At 43.6% G+C, this 21426-nt stretch overlaps 1 protein-coding gene across 3 annotated transcripts in view; it reads left to right on the forward strand.

The window, feature by feature from the left end:
- The first annotated feature begins 5643 nt into the window (after window positions 1-5643).
- Window positions 5644-21426, forward strand: part of LOC138787390 (uncharacterized) — a 406633-nt gene continuing 390850 nt past the window's right edge. The window contains exons 1-11 of one of the 3 annotated variants that reach the window (XM_069964669.1): window positions 5644-5974; window positions 6077-6151; window positions 6246-6329; window positions 8480-8494; window positions 8838-8921; window positions 9006-9053; window positions 9789-9863; window positions 10005-10105; window positions 10948-11089; window positions 12213-12405; window positions 12964-13094. In XM_069964669.1, coding sequence (XP_069820770.1) covers window positions 5752-5974; window positions 6077-6151; window positions 6246-6329; window positions 8480-8494; window positions 8838-8921; window positions 9006-9053; window positions 9789-9863; window positions 10005-10105; window positions 10948-11089; window positions 12213-12405; window positions 12964-13030 — 1107 coding nt within the window. In that variant the 5' untranslated portion in view covers window positions 5644-5751 and the 3' untranslated portion in view covers window positions 13031-13094. Of the gene's footprint in view, window positions 5975-6076; window positions 6152-6245; window positions 6330-8479; window positions 8495-8837; window positions 8922-9005; window positions 9054-9788; window positions 9864-10004; window positions 10106-10947; window positions 11090-12212; window positions 12406-12963; window positions 13095-21426 lie in introns of those variants that run through there. The other 2 variants (XM_069964666.1, XM_069964667.1) reach the window with 2 other exon arrangements.

Here is a 21426-nt window from a genome sequence, read left to right on the forward strand (position 1 = left end):
CCCCCAGTCCCGGCTGCACGATCCCCCGCAGCCCCCGGCCGCACGACCCCCCCCCCCCCCGCAGCCCCCGGCCACACGATCGCCCCCCGCAGCCCCCTACCACGATCGCACGGGGGGGGGGATATCGTGCGGACGGGGAATATCGTGCGGACGGGGGCTGTGGGGGGCGATCAGTGCTGCTGAGGGGGCGATCGAGGCAGCAGGGGGCGGCCAGGCTATACATTACCGGGTCCTCGCTCCTACCCTGAAGCAGGCAGGAGCGGTAACCCGGTAATGTATAATCTCCGGTGGCCGGGGGGTTAATGGGGCGGGCTGCAGATAAAATCGCAGCAGGGATGTACATCTCTGCTGCGATTTTGTCTGCCATTGAAGGAATAGGGCTGGGATCCGCAGCGATTCTTGCTGCAAATACGCAGGGATCCGGCAAGTGTGTTTGTAGCCTTAGAGAGGTTCCTCTCGTGCAAAAGGTGATCCTTCTGTGGCTGCTCTCCCTCTTTGTACTTTCTATCACTGCATAGTTGGTGTGTCTCTCATAGGGAAAATCTGTGACTTGCTAGCTTGTGTCCCTGACATGACACCTGGCCTAAGCCAGGCCCTGGCTTAACTTCAGCAGAGACTTGGTTCTTAGTTGCTTCCTCACACACTGGCTAGAACCAACTAGACTGACTCCTCCCACCAGGAAATAACACCTTCCTACAGGGGTCTGACCAAACCCTCCTGTGATTGGTGGGGCTAGTGGGGAAAACACTAACTACAGTGAATATCTCATCCCCATCTGTGTGAACCCAAGGGAGTTACCTTACTAAGTCTGTATTTCCACGTTCCGTGTCCCTCACGGAACACGGATGAGGAATGCCTGTAACGGAGTCTCCCCCGCCCGGACAGCATCTGATAAGATGCCGAGAGCGGGGGAAAACTGTACTGATATGCGCTGCGCTTTAATGACAGCACCGCGCGCAGCTGATTCATTACAGCGTCGCACATATGTGTACAGTTCTCCCCCGCTCTCGGCATCTTATCAGATGCTGTCCGGGCGGGGGAGACTCCGTTACAGGCATTCCTCATCCGTGTTCCGTGAGGAACACAGAAAGTGGGAATTCAGCCTAAGCAACAGAACTTAGGGGCCTGTACCGGGTCACTACAGGTGCAGTAGTCCCCAGGCACTTAGTCTCTGTAGTTGCAGGTCCTGGCCACTGCAGTTGAAGTTGCTGGTCGCTTTCCCCCTGGTGGGGCCCCGGGGTTGCAGTGAGTAGTAGAGTAGAAGACACAAGGACTTTACTTTACACTGTTGCTGAGTTTGCTACAACAGCTCTGGAGCCTGCCAGAGAGGTGGCGGGGAGCGGGGGCAGTGGAGAGGCCAGCCAGGCTCAGAGTCCTAGCCTGAAAGGCCCCTCTGTCGCCCTGGGCCTCTGTGCAGCTGAACCGACTGCACAAGCAATATGTCCTCCACCGCCACATAGTATATCACAGGTGATGACTTTTCTGATCTGAGTCGTTCTCCCCTTTTCTTCTCCATCCCAAACTGGCATCATTACTTTTCCCATTCACAGTTGATTCCTGCACAGTTGCCACCAAAGTACTTGGCTTCTCTTTGCAGCACATTCCATACTCTCTATATAATAGTAGCACACACTGTGTCACAGGACATAATAGTGGCACTTACTGTCCGCATGGGTATGATACTGCCACACGCAGTGCCCCGAGATTATAATAATGCCACATGCTTCATCACTAGGATATAATAGTGTCCTCCTGTCTTCTGACCTGTATCCTGTGTGCTATGGCCTGCACTTGTTCTCTCTCTCCATGGGTCTGGGACCACATGTGAGGACAGTCGCCTATTATGTGAATAAAGGTGCTCAGCATCGTGACAACCTTAAGGGGTGATGACATATAGATTCCACACTCCCCTGTCTTCAGCTTCTCAAAAGCAAAGTCCCATGTAAATTACATCCTTCCATTCACCATACTGTTACTTGTACAAAAAAAAAAAAAAAAATACACCCTCTCTAGAACATACAGCCCTATGTAAGTGAGTAGAGGCTAAGTACTATCACTTCTATCAGCATGCAGCCCCATGTAAATATCCCACTCTCTTCTGCTCAGTATACAGTTCCATGTAAATATCCCACTCCCCTCTGCTCAGCAGTCCCCCCCCCCTCTTAACCAATCAAGCAAATTGCTCCTGTATCAAGAGCACCTAGAAGAAAAGCTCAAACCTGGATGGTGGTCGCAGCTTAGAAGATCATAGGGTCAGGAGGAGGAGGATGAAGCCAGGTCAGCACAAGAGGAAGAGAGACAGCAGCACTACAGCAACAGCCTAAAGGTCTAGACCCCACTTTTCAATGTAATAAATGGGTATTGTAGGTAATTATTGATGGGTGCTGGAAACAATTAAACACATTTACATTATTTCTAGAGATGAGCAAACCTCGAGCATGCTCGAGTCGATCCGAACTTTCGGCATTTGATTAGCTGTGGCTGCTGAACTTGGATAAAGCCCTAAGGCTATGTAGAAATCATGGATATAGTCATTGGCTGTATCCATGTTTTCCAGACAACCTTAGAGCTTTATCCAAGTTCAGCAGCCCCAGCTAATCGAATGCCGAACGTTCGGGTTCGGATGGACTCGAACCTGAACCCGGTTCGCTCATCTCTATTTATTTTCTATGGGAAGACACTGCTCGGTTCTCAAACTGCCTTCCTGAACCAATTTAGTTCGAGAACGGAGGTACCACTCAGGGCCGGCGTCAGCACCCGGCTAAGTAGGGCAAATGCCGGGGCCCACAGCTCCTCTAGGGGCCCACTCCCGTTTGTTACTACATTTTTTTTGCTAGTAAAAAAGAAAAAAAAGTGTAGTAACAAAGAGGACTGGGCCCCTAGAGGCCGCATGTGACAGTTAGGGGCCCGCCGATCCATACTGGGGCCCCCGAGCACCTGTCTTCCATCACAAATCTTCCCTACAGCCGAGTAGGAAAAAGGACCTTTGAGTCTGAAGGACCTTTGATGATGTCACGGGTCATGTGATCGGACACATGACCTGAGGGCAGCAGGTAGGCTCTGCAAACTAAGTGTCCTGTATGTGCTGGTTCTTCTACTTGTTTTGTGTATAGAGGTCCTGCTGTAATATATCTATATCTATTACAGCAGGATATATATATATATATATATATATATATAAATATATATATTACAGCAGGACCTCTATACACAAAACAACTAGATATCTGTATCTATCTATCTATCTATCTCCTATCTATCTATCTATCTATCTATCTATCTATCTATCTATCTATCTATCTCCTATCTATCTATCTCCTATCTATCTATCTATCTCCTATCTATCTCCTATCTATCTATCTATCTATCTCCTATCTATCTATCTATCTATCTATCTATCTATCTATCTATCTATCTATCTATCTATCTCCTATCTATCTATCTCCTATCTATCTATCTATCTATCTATCTATCTATCTATCTATCTATCTATCTATCTCCTATCTATCTATCTATCTATTTCCCTATCTCCTATCTATCATATGAACATGGTGAGACCTCTAGTTCTCCTATATTCAGGCCCTGCAGTGATATACAGTGTGTGTGTGTGTGTGTATATATATATATATATATATATATATATATATATATATACACACACACACACTGTATATCACTGCAGGGCCTGAATATAGGAGAACTAGAGGTCTCACCATGTTCATATTATAAATATATATATATAATGCTGGTGCTGCTAGTTCTCTAGTATACAGCTCCTGCTCTGTGTGTGTGTGTGTATATACACAAACACACACAGAAGGAGCTGTATACTAGAGAACTAGCAGCACCAGCATGATATATATATATATATATATAATCCTGTGACTGGGTCTGACTCCTCTAGAGTCCTGACTACTGCAGAGATCAGGAGATACAGGAGGAGAAAGATATGCAGCAGCCGCATGTTTCTTCTGCTGCAAATCTTTCCACGCCTGTCTCTCCATGATTTGCTCCTCAAAGGGGCCCGCCGAGGCTCTGTCGCCCAAGGGCCCACAAAAAGCTGGAGCCGGCCCTGGTACCACTGTATATGGACAGTGCACAGTACCACTTTTCCTTACCTGTATGCTGGGTGTAATCCTCAGTATCTGCTCTTGTTCTGTATATATGGACCCTGACACTATCTGGCAATTTTTTTAATGACAGTCACACTTCAAAATATTTTTATGTCAGTGTATTGTATGCTGTGTATATATATATATATATATATATATATATATATATATATATACATACATACAGTGGTACCTTGGTTTAAGAATAACTTGATTTAAGAGCATTGCTTTGGTTTAAGAGCTCCCTATATGGGAGCGCGAGTGGAGGAGGGGCATGGTCTGCATAGCGGGGTATACAGCCCTGTACTCTGACCCAGGAAGTCTCCCTCACCTTCTAAATCATAGCAGATCCACTTCAGGCTGGGGCTTACATCAGGGGACATCTCTTCATAGCTGTAACCCCTTTCTCCCCGGACAGAGAGTGCTGCATGTATGTGCCCACATCTGCCCTGCTCATTCCTTCATGCTCCCTAGAGTCTCTGTCCGTCCTTGTGTTTTCCATCCTCTCCATTACTGTACAATAACTTATAATATCACATATTCTGCTGTTTCTGAATGTTTGTTTTATCTTTTTTTACATGTTATTCAGAATAATAAATCATTATTGTTGGGGTGTGGAACCAATTGTCTGCATTTCTATGATTTCTTATGGGAAAATTTGCTTTGGTTTAAGAGTGGATTTGGATTACAAGCGCAGTCCCGGAACGAATTATGCTCGTAATCCAAGGCACCGCTGTAGACCCCACTATGCAGACCATGCCCCTCCCCCACTCCCGCTCCCACCCAGTACAGAGAGCTCTTAAACCAAAGCAATGTTCTTAAGCAAAGTCACAATTTTGAAAAACTGAGCTCTTAAACCAAAACACTCTTCAACCAAGTTACTGTTAAACCACTGTATATCTATCTATCTATGGACAGTGCACAAAAAATGTGAGATATCTATCTATCTATATCTCTCTCTCTCTCTATATATATGTGTGTGTGTAGGGGGAGGTTTAAAAAAGATTTAAGTAACAATAAATAAAAGTGTTGTAGGCGCACCAGTGCCGCCCCCTGCAATGCCACCCCGCACCTTTCTGATAAATCTGGTGTATTTCTGCAGTATATTAGAGGTATCTGTCAGCATCCGATTTAAAAAAGGGAGGTCGTCCTATACTGTATATACTGCAGGGGCCCTATTCAGAAACATGGTGTGAATATATTGCCATTTTATTCATATTTCCAGTAGGAATAACAGAGGAATGGCACAAAAAAGAGCAAAAAGAACAGAAGCAACATTATCAAAATCTAAAATATTCCCAACTCCTATTTTTCAACCTCTCAGACAGCTCCTTTAGTTCTATGTGTAATTTCTATAATAATGAACATTCCAATATGCTTCTATTATAATGTCCTATTATGATGTCACAATAAGATTTCCCCCCTAATCTTTTCAGCTGCTCTTGTGTTACAATGTCTAATTTGCATATTGCCCATGACATCATATTATGATGTCACAATGACATACACCATAAGACATTGTGTAATCCTGTACGCTGTGTCAGTTCCGTTTTCCTCTCTGAGGAGATAGGATCTGACTGCCAGGCGACCAGTGGTTACTGGTAGCCATTTGCTATTGTCTGCATTTTGATTATTAATAATGATGTGGCGCTCAGGACTTATAACATCGGTGCTAGTTGCCAGTTGCCTATCCTGTATTCCCTGTGATAAAGAGGGAAAAAAGGCTATGGAGAAATACACCATCCTCATCCAGGACCAGATCCTGGAGGAGACCCTGTCAGGATATCTATCCATAAAGAACATGGCCTATGCTGCACAAAACCAGATAATGGATTACCTGAACAATGAGGTCCGCATGATGGGTAATGATATTCTTACTTTTATTATTACATTTTCTGTATGAAGATTAAAAAAAATGAGATGAATGATGAAACTAATGATTGTTTTTGTCTTTTAATTTCCAGACAAATACACAATAAGTGACGTCGTGTCCGAGTATAAAAAGTCCGTGGATATCATAGCCGGATTGGAGTTTACAGGTAAATACAGAGTTTTCAATGTAGATAAAGAGAATATTATGTCATCAGAAATGGAGCAGAGACTAATTTTATTATTTGTCTTCATTTATTCTAGGGATCCACCTACTTAATGTCATTCAACTTCAGTTTCAAAAACTTCAAGAAAGGATCAAGCCCATAATTGAGGAGGCTGAGAACCGTAAGTGGAATAGTCCTTCCTGTCCGGTCCATTTCCCTTATTATAGCTCTCTGTACCAGAAGCGTCCATTCTGCAACCGACCAATCCTGCTGCCTCTAACTGCCGCTCTCAGCCTGGAATATAGGATGGGGACAGTGGAGAAGTGGTTGCTATGGCAACAAGGCCAGGTGTGGTGGTGGGCGGTTCAGACCAGTAAATGCTAATGATTACAGTTACCTGCAATGCTATGGAGACCATGGAGAACATGGAAATAGCCTTTGTAATGGCACCTTCCATTCTACCATAAAATGATTGACAAAACCCGCAAAGTATTATTTATGGGGTGAAATTGTAAAAAAAAAAAAAAATGCAATTCTGCAAATTTGGGAGGTTTCTGTGTTCATGTAATGCACTTTGCAGTAAAAATATTTTATAGGTCAGTCTGAATACTGCGATATGCATGTTTACATAGCTTTTCTAATGTTTTACTTTAAAAAAAAAAAAAGTAAAACTTTTTTTTTTTTGCAAATAGATATGATTAAAATGGCCTTATTGTGACTTATAGCGCTTTTATTTTTTTTTACCTACGGGGCCGTGTATGAGTTGTTATCTATATATAGATGTAATAAAAAATCATCAGTCCTGACTTTTTTTCTTTTTTTTACTGCTTTTTGTTTGTACTGTTCACTGTGGGGGAACAATATTGTTTTATTTTATTAGATTGGACAATTACCCACACTACAGTATATATAATGTTTATTTTATTATTTTTACATGTTTTATTTATAAAATGGCAAAAGGGGACATTTAAACTTCTATTGGGGGAGGGGCTTTGGCATATTTTTAAAACTTTTTTTTTACATTTTTTTAAATTGAGGGCCTATTACCTGCAATCATTAGATACAGTACACTGGTCAATGCTAAGCAATAGTGCCATAGCATAGCATTGATCAATGTTATCTGACAGCATGTCTGAGGCCGACTCTATGGCAGAAGAGTGAAGATCAAACTGCACGGAGGAAAGCTGTATACTGTCCCTCTGGCAGTCAGGCAATTCAATCAAGAGCCCCACCATCATGCTGCGGGGGTCCTGATCGATAATTGCCAGAAGCTGCCTTTGCCGCTTACACTTAAACGGCGAGAAAGGGGTTAATAGCAGGCAGCCAATTCTCACCCACTATGGAGAAAAGATACATCCATTATCTACATGTTACTAAAGGCATCTATGGGCAAATAACATGGCTATTGTATGGTGGGAGTTTTGCAGGCTATGTTCACACATAGTACTTCTGTCTTTTGCAACCAAAACCAGGAGTGGAACCGACAGGGCAAAATTATAATGGAAAGATTTGCACAGTTTCTGTGTTTTCAACCCAATTCTAGTTTTGTTTGAAAAAAGACCGACCGAAATACTATGTGATAACATATAAACCACATATAGAGCCTCAAAACTGGTATGATTATAAGCTCGACTGTTCGGTGAACAACCTATGTGGTAGCCTCAAAAAATATTTTTCAAGCTAAAAGAAAACTCTGGGGAAGTTTTTTTATTTTTTTATTTAATTATTTATATTATTATTATTTTATTATTTAATATTTTTCAAACTTATTTTTTAGGTGATTTTAATTTATAGCAAAAGCCAGTGACAACACATTTTCATTTGGAGCTTTTCTAGGGACATTTAAATCTCTCAATCTGGGCCAGAATCCATGCCCTTCCCATAATTTGCAGAAAACAAGACCCCAAGTTTACTACTTTAAGAAATGCCACCATGACATGAAACTATATGGGAATAGCAAATCCACTGAGAAAGTATGGCTAGTTTCTGGGCTTTTGGGGGGCTGTAAAACATCTGCCAAGGGACACATTACAGCTCATAAACAACCAAATCCTATCTGGGAATATAGACTTGGGGTACAATACATGTATAGCATCATATTCACTGTCTCCCTCATATTCTGTTTTTTCACAAATAATTTACATTTTTATATTTCACTTTTTAGGGAAGTGCCCAAACAAGCAAGATGAGTGCTTACATTTTTCTGTTAGAATATTTTACATTACTATCATTTGCAAATTATTAACACATACATAGCGACCTTGTGTGGAAACAGAAGAAATGTGACTGACAATATAAATCTGATATTTTTATTTTTCTGTCCTTTTTCAGACTTTGACAACTGTGGTAAGTAGATTTTATATGTTTCATTTAATTTCTATAAAGTTATTTTCACATGGGCATTACCTGCACTCTGTGGCAAAAGTCATGTGGTTTCACTTACAGAAGAAAACTCTCCTATTGACTTTAATGGGAGAAAATGAGTAATATGGAAAAAGAAGTGTCACTTGTTTCCATGCAGTTACTGCTCTGACACTCCCACTGAAATGAAAGGTTTAGGACAGAACACCTAACAGGACACCTTACCCCCACCCCTACCCTGCAACCACATTGATCACCACACAGTGGCGAGGTTTTTTGCCCGTATGTCTTAATATTGTACATTTTTAACATCTCTGCCTTTCCCCAGGCTTACTTGTGGAAAATTACATCCAGTGTGACACCTGTGAGGAGCAGAAGGTAATTTGTGCCGGGGGCCCTCCGAGTAATCAAGGTATGGTTACTAGTAAGATGTGATAATGCAGTAGTACCATAGAGAATAGACTGGATGATATATGATATATTTCTCTCTTCACAGAATACTTTGAGCAGTGCAGCTGTGTGTGCACCAAGCATACATGCTTCGGTAAGTTATATTATTTTTCTATATTTAAATGTACATATTTAGGCTAAGTTCACACAACATAACTTTTCTAGTAATCACGGCCGTTGTTGCTGGTGTGCTCCAACGGCCGTGATTAATAGAAAAGTTATATTGCACTGCAGTCACATTGTGTACACTCTGTCCGGGACCCCTCGCGACCACAGGAAAAGCTGACGAGCTGCACAACACTAATAGCTCACATAATCGAGAAAGCGGCTTCGGACGCACTCTCTATTGTGTGCTATTGTGAATTGGGATGCGGGCGCACACGGATGTGTCCACATCCCAATTCAGCACAAATGAAGTTCATCTGACCACTACCGCAGCACTGGCCAGGATGAACTTCACTGACACCGGCCGTTCTGTGACACGGCTGGGTCATAGAACGGCAGGTGTCTCACGTAGTGTGAACCTAGCCTTAAGCAGTAAAAACACAGGACCTGAAACAACCATGTACACTTTATTAGTAGCATTCAAAATCCTTCTAATATTTCATAGTTCCTGAATGAGAAGGGTGTTATATTATTACAAGTCTCCAATGAGAATCCTTCCGGTGCCATAAGCAGAAGTGGAGCACCATTTGGGGCAGCCTGGGTTTTGTCCTGGGGACAGAGGGGCGATACCCATCACCATGTGACTATGAGATTTATTCTCAGGATTTATTATAAAACCTCTTTAATAATTGACTCATGATTGAATTTTTTTTTCTTGTATCAGATTTAAAGACTGGATATGAGTGCACACCATGCAAAGACCACGCATACAACTTTGAAAAGGTTATTGACTGTGGAGGTAAGTTGATGGCACATAATAATCCATCTCCCTACACAAACAGAGGGAGACCCACATATGGAACCCCTCTCTATGACATTTATACATTTATTTGCCATATGGAAAGTGCAGTCCAATATTTCATGTCAACTTTTTTTCTAGAGAAAAGCAAAGCAATTGCTGAGCATGAGGATCTAATCCTTGAATGTCATCATGAGTGGTACGCAAAGCTCGAGGAAGGTTTTAAAAACCATTTCCATAAGGTAAAGCATTAAGGATTCACAATTAGGCTGGGCTTACACAGCGAAGATCATCCTGGTCGGTACTGCAGATGAACTTCATTTATGTTGATTTGGAATGGGGGCACATCCGTGTGTACCCGCATCCCAATTTAGCATTGCACACAATGGAGAGTGTGGCCAGAGCTGCATTTTCCATTGGGCTAACTGACAGATCTATGTGGCCGCTATTCAATGAAAACACACAAAACTGACATATCAGTTTTTCATGCGGCCGCTAGGGATTCGGGCTGAAGTGTATACTATGTGTATGCACTCTGGCCGGGATTCCATTGATTTCAGCGCTATGCATATTTTAAATTAATCACGGCTGTGATTAATTCTCAATATACTTTGTGTGAACATAGCCTAAATGAAGCAAAAAGTGGAATACTGTTGACACCAAAGAGGTCTTACCATCAACAATACTCATCAGCTATCTACAGGATGAGACCTTGAGTCCTGTTAGGGGAAAAAAACTTTAAATTATAAACTAACCTTGCAAAGGTTTTATTATTAGGCTATGATCAGACATAGTAATTCCATCAGTCTCTTGGTCAGTCTTTCTTTAACTAAAACCAGTTTTGGGTTGAAAACACAGAAGCGGTGCACATCTTTGCATTATAATTTTGTTCTGTCAGTTCCACTCCTGATTTTGGTGGAAAAAAGACTGACCAAAAGACTGAAGGATATACTATGTGTGGGAATACAGCCTTAAAGTTACCTTGTTTGTGTCATCCCATGGTCGGCATCATGATATAAATAATCTTTGTTATAAGCCCCTGAGATATAGAGGATTCTGACAATCACTTTTATTATTCCTCCAGAACGCAGATCCTGATATAATAGTTACTGATGAGTCCAACATTGAATTCAGGAACATCCAAATCCATGAATCAGGAAAATACACGTGTACCACCATGCTGAATTCTGGCCTGCCAATTGCTAGACATATATACAATGTGAAAGGTAAGGACACATAATAATATTGCTGACAATATTGCTAACTTTTATATTGATGTATGACTATTGTACTGTACAAGATTCCTATTCCAAAATATAAAGTGTGACATATATTCTATATTCTTACACATATTTTTACCTATATAATAGGGATGTATTTAGTAGTGGAGTTTGTTATCACTTTATAACTGTAATTTTGCAGATGTTTATGGCCACAAATGGGAAGGTTTTTCTGTTGTTGTCTGTATGACAACAGCAGTGTGAAAACTGCACAGCGTGAACAAGTGTTAGTGGAGTTCTGGCTAATTTTTTGCTTTTTGTGTCACATGTGGGGGGTCTGGCTACCTCCTTTTAGCTTGCACTCCATCCATCTCCTGTGGGTGTTTTAAACAGAGATCAGTTGCATCATGGATGCCCAGTTTTCTAGACTTATAGCCCGAGAGAGGCCATTGCTAGTATAGGGACCCTCTCTCTGGGGCTCACCCTAACGTGGTGAGATGGAGCATTCTATTTGATCAAATGATTTGCTAAGAATGTAATAAAAAAAAATAAAAAAATCTTTGGAACAGGTTTTTATTGTGTGTATGACTGAAGTGAATCCTGACACTTGCAGTTTTCTGCAGCATTATTTCTGTTTATGTCATCGAGACATGTCAAAAGTTTTGATCGGTCTGAGTCTGAGTGTTGAAACCTAACTGATCGGGAGAATGAGTGGGAGAGGACGCGCTGCTGTCTGACTTTTTTAAAAAATATGGATTAGGAATCGGAAGCGTTGCAACGTGGTCCTCTCCCCACTCGATCAATACGTATCTGTATCCATAAAAAGATGTTGAAGCCGTGGAACTGATGAGATTAAAATCCTCCTTGTAGTTGTGGGACCTGTAAATGTGTTCATTTTTTCAGATTGCTGTTAAATTCCTTTATGACTAGTGTTAAGTGAACTTGCCAAACTGCTTGTGTTTCGCAACGTTCTCCGGAGTGAACACTTGGCATTTGACTACTAGGTCCAAGGAGTCCATGAAAACATTGCCCAACTCGTAAAGTTCAGCAAGTTTGCTTCCCTTCGGATATTTTTAGATTTTGTTTTCTTGATGGTATGTACTATTAAAACTATGTTTTTTTTATTTAGTTAAAGAAGGATCAGAAAAAGTGAAGGAAGAACATCAGCCTATTCCTACGCTGCCGGAAGAGTTTGACCTTTCTTTGCCTGAACTGCCAGTTGAGGAGAAACCAGTGGTCCAGCATCATCACCCTAACAACAACATTTTCCTGGCAATATGTGGGGCTGTTTTCACTACTATCATTCTGATCTCTGCCATATGGTATGTAATGAAATAACATGCAGTAGTTATATTCTTGTAGCCAAGTTGAAGGAATCTTACCAGGTTTCTATTTTATATCAATTATTGATGAGAAGATTCAGTCAACCTCAGTATCATCTTTATAGTATCTTTTTTCCTCTATGGTTTTCTCTTAAGTATTTTTTTTTTTTTAGAAACAAAAAAATCTGTGTGAAGGTTAACCCATTAGTTTTCTCCAGTTATCTTCAGCTCTGCTAGTAGTTTATTGCCTATAAGGAGGGTAGAATTTTATAGTCTGCTACATTATTTTATCTAACAAGAAATGCATACAGTTAACCAATGCCATTATGGTCTATGAGATCTGTTAGACTATATCATGCATTTTCTCTTAGAAGATATAGATCTGTTATGGGTCAATCAGAAACAGAAATCCAATCCAATTACATTGCAAATGATATCAATAGTTATATGTAACACATACCCTAAACCACATGTTTAAATGTTTAGAACAGTAAAATTTACATCTCACTTGTAGAAAGTAGACAGCAACTAACTGGTCTTTATTTTTATTTCTTTCAGTATCTTCATGTTCTGGTGGAAAAAGAAAAAATCATCTCGTCCTCTAAAAGAAGAGGAAGTAGTGTGAGCATAAGAACGCATAGTGACGGAAAAAGAGTCCCAAAGGGAACCTTTTAAAAAAAATTCTCTTTTCCTTTTCCTTTAGCCTACCCGCCAGAAAATAATTTCCCATACCCGTCCCTCAAAAATAAAAAATATCCTAAACTTTCCCAATCGCATTTTCCTGCTTTCATTTATTAAAATGAATTGTGTGTGGCTGTACATTTTTAAATTCGGAGATAACAATGCGATTCACTTCACTATTACAGTAAGTACGCTCATCTCTAGTTATATACGTAACTTTATTACTTTTTTAAAGCCCTGCTTAGATTTGCTTCTTATTATGGCCCCACTTGAAAGTATTATCTAATACAGTCAAGTCAGGAAACCAGACCGCCCCTATTATAAGTTGAAGTTTATTTAGCATGTTTTGTAGGTGATAACTCTAGCAGAAATGATCGCTCCCGCAGGCGCCGTCATCCAGCTTGTTTAAAACCTTAATCTCACACAACTCCCCATTAACACCAACAAAACCATGGTCATAAGCCCTCCTCCTGATGACGCCCATGATTGGGTGAAACTAGTTGAGGGGCTATGCGGTCTTTGTTTTAATATACGTCAATCTGTCCCAGTGTTTATATACATACATATATTAGTAGTGATCAGTGAATAGACTGCAGCTATCTGATTCACTTTATCCCTATCGGGGATGTATTTACTATATACTAGGGACAGTTTTGTGTGTGTTTTTAAACTAGCAGTTACTATATACAGTTGTCACTATTTTAATGGAAGCCAATTAAAAGTTACATTTTAGATATGGGGACCATGTAGATGTGTTTTTGGGCTTTTGGCCCTTCTTTGGGGGTGTTAACTATAATACTAGATGCATTCTGGAGAGGCATTTACTACATTACTAGGGGTGTGGTGAGGTACACTCCCGGTGTGGAGGCAACACGGCCGGTCACTTGCCAGATGGTGAAGTGTGACACCAGTTCTATGGTGTTTGGCTGAGATATAGCCATGCCCAGTGATGGTATGTTGAGACGCCAATGCCGGTTGGCAGGGGCGTAGCTAATGTCTCCTGGGCCCTGGTGCGAGAGGCCAACTTGGGCCCCCCCCCCCCCTCCTTTCATGACCAAGTGATGCTATTGTTGTGTGTGTGTGTGTATATATATATATATATATATATATATATATACACACACAGTGGTGCCTTGGATTATGAGCATAATTCGTTCCAGGACCGTGCTTGTAATCCAAATCCACTCTTAAACCAAAGCAAATTTTCCTATAAGAAATCATGTAAATGCAGACAATTGGTTCCGCACCCCAAATATATTTATTATTCTGTACTGTACAGTAATGGAGAGGATGGGAAACACAAGGGCTGACAGAGACTGCAGGGAGCATGAAGGAATGAGCAGTACAGATGTGGGCACATACATGCAGCACTCTCTGTCCGGGGAGAGAGGGGTTACAGCTATGGAGAGATTACCCCCCCCCCACAGTCCTGTCCCCTGATGTAAGCCCCAGCCTGAAGGGGATCTGCTATGATTTGGAAGGTGTTTAGAGTACAGTGCTGTAGACCCCGCTATGCAGGCCATGCCCCTTCTCCACTCGCGCTCCCACCCAATACAGGAAGTTCTTAAACCAAAGCAATGTTCTTAAACCAAGTCACAATTTTGAAAAACTGTGAGCTCTTAAACCAAAACGCTCTTAAACGAAGTTACTCTTAAACCAAGGTACCACTGTATGTATATATATATATATATATATATATATACACACACACACACACCAAGACAGATATTACCTATTACCGCCATACTGTTACCGACCAAATCCTGTATACTGAGACCAATATTACCAGTAATACCAGTATATAGGGAGGAAACATTACCGCCACACCACAACCACTACCATCACCACCATATTGTTACTGACCAAATCCAGTACACTAAATCACCTCATCCAGTCATATAGAGGTGGCCCCAGCTCTACACAGGCTCTATACACCATATACATTACAGTGCAGTTATATCAGGTGACTCACAGGAGACGTCTTTTCTGATCGGAGTTCTTTCCTTTTCATCATCTTCTCCATCTGTCCTGGGCCGTTATGAGAACTTCTCCAAGCCACGAATCCACAGAATCTGCCAGACAGACATATTAGGCTCCACACTCTGACACCATCTCCATCTCTCTACACACTGCACATCTGTACTGTCCCCTTTACACCCTCATTTAGTGGGTAGCCCTGACTCTGTGACCTCCTAATAATATATGCCCCCCTCTGTGTATTCCCTCTCCCCCTATGTTGCCCCCCCAAATAGATGGCCCCCTCCCTTATAGATGGCCCCCTCTACCCCCTCCCTTATAGATGGCCCCCTCTACCCCCTCCCTTATAGATGGCCCCCTATACCCCCTCCCTTATAGATGGCCCCCTCTCTCCTCACCCTCCCTTATGGATGGTCCCCTCTCCCCCCACCCTCCCTTATAGATGGCCCCCTCTCCCCCCACCCTCCCTTATAGATGGTCCCCTTTCCCCCCCCCCTCCCTTATAGATGGTCCCCTTCCCCCCCCCCTCCCTTATAGATGGTCCCCTCCCCCCCCCTCCCTTATAGATGGTCCCCTTCCCCCCCTCCCTTATAGATGGTCCCCTTCCCCCCTCCCTTATAGATGGTCCCCTTCCCCCCCTCCCTTATAGATGGTCCCCTTTCCCCCCCTTTATAGATGGTCCCCTTCCTCCCTCCCTTATAGATGGTCCCCTTCCCCCCCCACCCTCATAGATGGCCCCCCTCTTTCCCCCCTCCCTTATAGATGGTCCCCTTCCCCCCCCCACCCTCATAGATGGCCCCCCTCTTTCCCCCCACCCTCATAGATGGCCCCTCTTTCCCCCCACCCTCATAGATGGCCCCCTCCTTCCCCCCACCCTCATAGATTGCTCCTCTTTCCCCCCACCCTCATAGATGGCCCCCTCCTTCCCCCCACCCTCATAGATTGCTCCTCTTTCCCCCCACCCTCATAGATGGCCCCCTCCTTCCCCCCACCCTCATAGATGGCCCCCTCCTTCCCCCCACCCTCATAGATGGCCCCCCTCTTTCCCCCCACCCTCATAGATGGCCCCCCTCTTTCCCCCCACCCTCATAAATGGCCCCCTCTTCCCCCCACCCTCATAGATGCCCCCCTCCTTCCCCCCCACCCTCATAGATGGCCCCCTCTTTCCCCCCACCCTCATAGATGGCCCCCTCCTCCCCCCCCCACCCTCATAGATGGCCCCCTCCTCCCCCCCCACCCTCATAGATGGCCCCCTCCTCCCCCCCCACCCTCATAGATGGCCCCCTCTTTCCCCCCCACCCTCATAGATGGCCCCCTCCTTTCCCCCCACCCTCATAGATGCCCCCCTCCTTTCCCCCCACCCTCATAGATGGCCCCCTCCTTTCCCCCCACCCGTACAGGCTGATAAAAAAAAAAAAAAACTTAACTCACCTGACATCGCGCTCCCACGTTGATCCTCACTCCTCCTGGTCTGTCCCCGGCTGCTGCGCGGCTGCCGGGGGTGTCGCGTCTTATCCCCGGCAGCGCGCGCATCCCAGAACTCCCTGCGCGCCGGAAACCGGAAGTCAGGGCCCAAGGCGCGCAGGGAGTTCTGGGATGCGCGCGCTGCCGGGGGTAAGACGCGACACCCCCGGCAGCCGCGCAGCAGCCGGGGAAAGACGGAGCCAAACTCTTGTGACCGCAAGCAAAACAATGCTTGCGGTCACAAGAGTGATTGATCGGGGGGCCCCGCGGGCCCCCCTTGTGGCGGGCCCGGTCGCGGCGGCGACCCCCGCGACCACGGTGGCTACGCCACTGCCGGTTGGGCACACAGGTATAGTGACACACCTCCTTTTATTTTAAAGGGCCAGCTATACCTTGTTCCCCGGTGCCGAGCCGTTGCGGGGTCCCTTGGGTACTTATTACAGTGGTCTGTAGTGGAATAGTGACCCACCTGGAGTATTGGCACTGCCAACCATAGAAAGGGAAGATGACCTAAGGAGTGTGTGTGTACTGTGTCGGTGCTTGACAAGGAATCACAGAGTCTCTTTATCATAAATAACATCTGGTTTCCTCTGAAAATACTTATATGCAGCAGATCATACAGCTTTGCTTTGATATAAGACTTTACACTTGATAAGACACTTGATACTTTAGGATCCACATCTGTAGTGAGAGTATAGAGAGTGGTACAGTCCTGCTGACTGGGTTGGGTGCTGAGAGGTATGAAAGAGGATAAGAAGAGCAGAGAGGAGGATGTCGAGAGGGGCCCAACCCAAGTAATACTGTGCTCTGCCGTAACTTCAGAGGTAGAAATAGAAGAATACTTGAGAATAGAGAGAATACTTGTGCCTGTGTTTTGACTCTTTGGTTTTTGCACCACCTATTGCCCACCAGTGTCGAGTGACCCATCATAGAGGGTGACACAAGTTCCAGACCTTGTTACCTGGGATGAGTGAAATTTTGAGGGTTCCATGCTTACACCTGCGTTGTGAGATAGAGTTCATAGGCTTCTAGCAACTTTGCTCTATCCGGATCAGTTCCTTACTTTCTTTATGTATACTGTCCTGCAATGTGTCTCTCCTGGTCCACGGCGTGGGTTGAGATGATCTCTGACTTGTCCTCTTTAGTGGAAGCTTAACACTGCATAGTGTAGAATACAGTTACTTGAGAGAAAACTGTGTCTAGGTACCTGTGTTCCACGTCTAGACCACAACTTAGAATGGGGACCTGGCACGCTGTAGAGAGCATTCTGTCATGTGTCCTTCCTCTACAGAGTCTAAAGACAAAAGACCCTAAACTTCCTCTACCCATGTAACTTACTTCCTACAGCCCCTATAAAGTGTGCTGTGAGTGGGTGAGGAGAGCGTATGTGTGAAGTAAAGAGAGAGATGATAGGATAGAAGAAGAGAGTACTCTCATTGGCTTACAGATCCATGTGATATTGTCAGGAACCGGTGACACCAGACACACAGAGACAGTGCACCCTAAGCTCAGCCCCGCCCACTGTCCTCTACCTACTTGCCCCCCTAGGCTAAACCCCAGGGCAGCAACTGGGCGGCGGTCCCTGTACTGGCTTGGTGGGACAAAAAGACAAGACAGACAAAACACAATGAGAATGGTCAGGAATCCGGGTCACAACAGTCTGGCAGCGCAGTACAAAAACCCAATCCAAGAAGCAAGGTCTATAAACAGGCAATATGGTCAGGGCAGGCAGCTAGCAGGGATGGTCAGAAATACAAAGCAAAAGAGTCAGAATAAACAGAGCAGGAGAAACAGAACCAGGCAGAGACAAGCTCAATAACCGGCCGTGAGAGGCAGGCTGGCAGACACTATATAGGAGACCAGAGGTCCAGTGCAGGAGCTGATTGGACCAGAGCCCTAATCTCCTCAGAACACCTGGGGCAAGAGCAACCTGACTGGCAGAGAGAACAGTCTATCAGACTAGCTAACCAGCATCAGAGTTAACTCCGGAGTGGCCAGGAGTATCTCAGGCAAAGCGGGTGTGGCTGAACAAACACAGAAGGAAATAGAGCAGTGTTCAGACAAGGTTCAGGAAACTGCACAAACATACAAAAACACTGAATATCAGCGCCATCTCAGGCGCGCAGCACGAGCCAAGGGGCGCACGGAGTTCGGTACAGGCACATTCATGACAGATATACAAATAAACAATAACCCCTTAAGCACTACAGCTGTGCAACAACCGAGCATAAACACTTGCAATAACGACATCTTGTGGCGAAACTCTGGTACTACTACATCACCAATTGCACTCAAAAAGTACAGGATTTTACGAAGGGTATAACCAATAGCAACACCAGTGGTGGGATATCACAGTATGATGTGTGGCATCTGAGTGGGTCTAGGGTCACTTGGTAACAGTAGCCTGGAGTGGTATAGGACCCACCGTGGACAGTTTGGGGCCTGCCTACAGAGATAGTATTAACTCAAGTGTAGGTGTGTATAGGTAGTGGTACACAAGAATAGGTCAAGTCCAACACTTGAAAAGTAGAACAGTTTACTGGCAGAAACTAAGTGCAATACAGGTGAACAGTGGTACCTTGGTTTAAGAGTAACTTGGTTTAAGAGCGTTTTTGTTTAAGAGCTCACAGATTTTCAAAATTGTGACTTGGTTTAAGAGCAGTGCTTTGGTTTAAGAGCTCCCTGTATTGGGTGGGAGCGCAAGTAGAGGAGGGGCATAGCCTGCATAGCGTGGTCTACAGCCCTGTACTCTGACCCAAGAAGTCTCCCTCACCTTCCAAATCATAGCAGATCCACTTCAGGCTGGGGCTCACATCCCGCACCAGGGCTCCTCCCGTAGACTGCTTCTTCACGGGTCCTGCACGTTGCAGCTTCATAGCGGCCTGTCTGTTGGCCAGGACTGCTGCGGCCAGTGGTGATTGGCTCAGACAGGCTGCTCTGAAGCTGCAGCGCTCGTGACCCGGGAAGAAGTAGACCGCAGCAGGAGCTCTGGAGCATGGAAGGGTAATGTATACTGTTTAGCCCTTAGGCGACCCTGGACATACTCGTACGTCCAGGCCCGCCTCCTCGCGTTCAGAGCGCCGTCCCCGGCTCGGCACTCGTTTGTTTTCGGCTGCAGCAGCCGAAAGCAAACGAGTGCCTATCTCATTGATTTTTACTGTATAACTATACAGCAAAGATCTCAATAAAAGATCTGAGTGCATATACTAGATGTCCCCTAGGAGGGCTTCCAGTATATTTGTAAAAGTAAAAATAAAAGTGATGTTATAAGTAAAAAGCCCCCTCCCCTAATAAAAGTCAGAATCACCCCCCTTTTCCCATGTTATGAATACAAATAAACAAATAAATAAATAAACATGTTTGCTATTGCCGCGTGCGTAATCGCCCGAACTATGAATCACATTCCTGATCTAGCACGGTAAATGGCGTAAGCGCAAAAAAATCCCAAAATGCAAAATTGCACATTTTTGGTCGCATCAAATCCAGAAAAATTGTAATAAAAAGCGATCAAAAAGTCGCATATGTGCAATAAGGTACCGATAGAAAATAAACATTATGGCGCAAAAAGTGACACCTCACACAGCCCCATAGACCCAAGGATAAAAGCGCTTTTAATAGAATAGAGCGATTTAAAGTGACATATATTTGTTAACAATGGTTTGAATTTTTTACAGGCCATCAGATACAATAAAAGTTATACATGTTATATATCGTTTTAATCTTAACGACTTGAGGAACATATATAATAAGTCAGTTTTACCCCAGCGCGAACGGCGTAAAAACACAAACCCCCCAAATAAAAGAAAAGCGTTTTTTGTTTTCAATTTCACCACACTTTGAATTTTTTTCTGCTTTCGCTGTGTCCTTTATGCAAAAATTCAGCCTGTCATTGCTAAGTACAATTAGTGGTGAAAAAAAAAGAGGGCTCATGTTGGTTTCTAGGTTAAAAAATGCAAGTGCTATGGCCTTTTAAACACAAGGAGGAAAAAACGAAAATGCAAAAATTTAAATTGGCCGGGTCCTCTAAGGGTTAAGCAAAGGCTGCAAGGACTTCAGTAACAATGTCCCTGTCGCCCTTGCTAAATGATTATTGGGCCGTGTAATAGGCCCAGTAAATGAGCGCTGATCTAACATAACAATACGAATTTACAGTATTCATCGGGTCCCCGTCGGCCTGTGTAATAGGGCCCTTAGAGTTACACTTATAAAATTGTGATACTTGATAAATAAGAAAAACAAGCACCGCTCCACTCCAATTGTAATGTGAAGGAACATCACCTATATCAGGGATGGGGAACCTGTGGTGCTCCAGCTGTTGCAAAATTACAATTTCCCATCATGCCTAGACAGCCACTGCCAAGGCTGTCCAGGCATGATAGGGATTGTAGTGATGCAACAGCTGGAGGGGCAATGGTTTTTTATCCCTGACCTTTATCAAGCCAGCCATTGGCAGGACGTCTGGAACATGACCCAAAGACTTTTTTTCACTTTCTAGAATTTTTGCAGTAGATGGCAATGTAGGAATCCTTTATAGTGCAGACTGTAGTGTCTCAGTTTTATATGTCTGTGTGGTTACCATTTAGCAACAATTCTAATAATAGGCGATATTAGCTTTCTCTAGATTTAGATCTTTATAGCATAGCATGGAAATAGGATCAAAACTTACCTTTGCCTCGGCTTTTTCTAGCTTTTAACTGTCTGTCCAATAATCTAAACTGTTTTGCCTGATGTTGCCTGCAAAATTATTTACTATACAATATGGAAAATGCCTAATTCTAAATATATAATGTTTATATATACCTATGATATTTGCTTCTTTCTTATAGTCGACTTTATAAACACATTTTTTTTTGCTTTGTCAATAGACTAACATTACAATGTGACATAAACCATCTGCTT

This window comes from Dendropsophus ebraccatus, chromosome 3, assembly GCF_027789765.1.
Source record: "Dendropsophus ebraccatus isolate aDenEbr1 chromosome 3, aDenEbr1.pat, whole genome shotgun sequence".
Taxonomy (NCBI): Eukaryota; Metazoa; Chordata; class Amphibia; order Anura; family Hylidae; genus Dendropsophus; species Dendropsophus ebraccatus.